Source organism: Hipposideros armiger, unplaced genomic scaffold (assembly GCF_001890085.2).
Source record: "Hipposideros armiger isolate ML-2016 unplaced genomic scaffold, ASM189008v1 scaffold_132, whole genome shotgun sequence".
Lineage (NCBI taxonomy): Eukaryota > Metazoa > Chordata > Mammalia > Chiroptera > Hipposideridae > Hipposideros > Hipposideros armiger.
The window spans coordinates 2,229,597-2,230,314 of NW_017731482.1; the positions used below are offsets into that span (position 1 = coordinate 2,229,597).

At 49.0% G+C, this 718-nt stretch overlaps 1 protein-coding gene across 1 annotated transcript in view; it reads right to left on the reverse strand.

The window, feature by feature from the left end:
* LOC109386311 (olfactory receptor 2AT4-like) overlaps window positions 1–467 on the reverse strand; it is a 6,776-nt gene extending 6,309 nt beyond the window's left edge. The window contains exon 1 of the mRNA XM_019649332.1: window positions 7–467. Within this exon, the coding sequence (XP_019504877.1) occupies window positions 7–467 (461 nt within the window). The remainder of the gene's footprint in view (window positions 1–6) is intronic.
* Window positions 468–718: the final 251 nt, after the last annotated feature.

Sequence of the window (718 nt, forward strand, 5' to 3'; positions counted from 1 at the left end):
GTGAGCCAGGCACTGGCCGCCAGTGCAGTGTTGGTGTGTGGAGTCATGTGGACAGGGTAGTGCAGTGGGCGGCAGATAGCGACATAACGGTCATAGGCCATGACCACCAGAATGAAGGCTTCAGAGCAGGAGAAGCTGTGGAAAAGGTACATCTGTAGGAAGCAGGCAGGGAAACTGAGGAAGTGGTCCCCAAGTAAGAGTAGGGACAGCATCTTGGGGACAGTGGACGTGGTGAAAAGGATGTCCAAGGCAGAGAGATTGATCAGGAAGAAGTACATGGGCTTGTGAAGGTTGGGCTCTGCCACCACAGCCACCAGGATCAGGGTGTTACCCACCAGGATGAGCAGGTAGAAGAGCAGGAAGATGAAAAAGACAGGGAAGAAGAGGAACTCCTGCAGAGAGGGGATGCCCACCAGGTAGAAGATGGGTGAAGAGTCTTTTGATCCATTACAGGCTGTGGCATCCATGGTGGAACAGAGCTGTATGCCAGGGTGACAGGCAGCCAAGGCATCTTGAAACCAGAAAAAGCAGGAATTTGGAATGAGAATTCTGTATAGTTCACTGCACATTTATTACAATCCAAATCACTTATGACCAAGTTTAGAAAACTGGTGGTACCATCCAATATTGATTCTTCCATCTTAACCCACAGTTCACTCTTTCTTTCTTCCATCAAGTATTTAGTAAGTACCTACAATGCATAAGGCTGTGCGGAGGT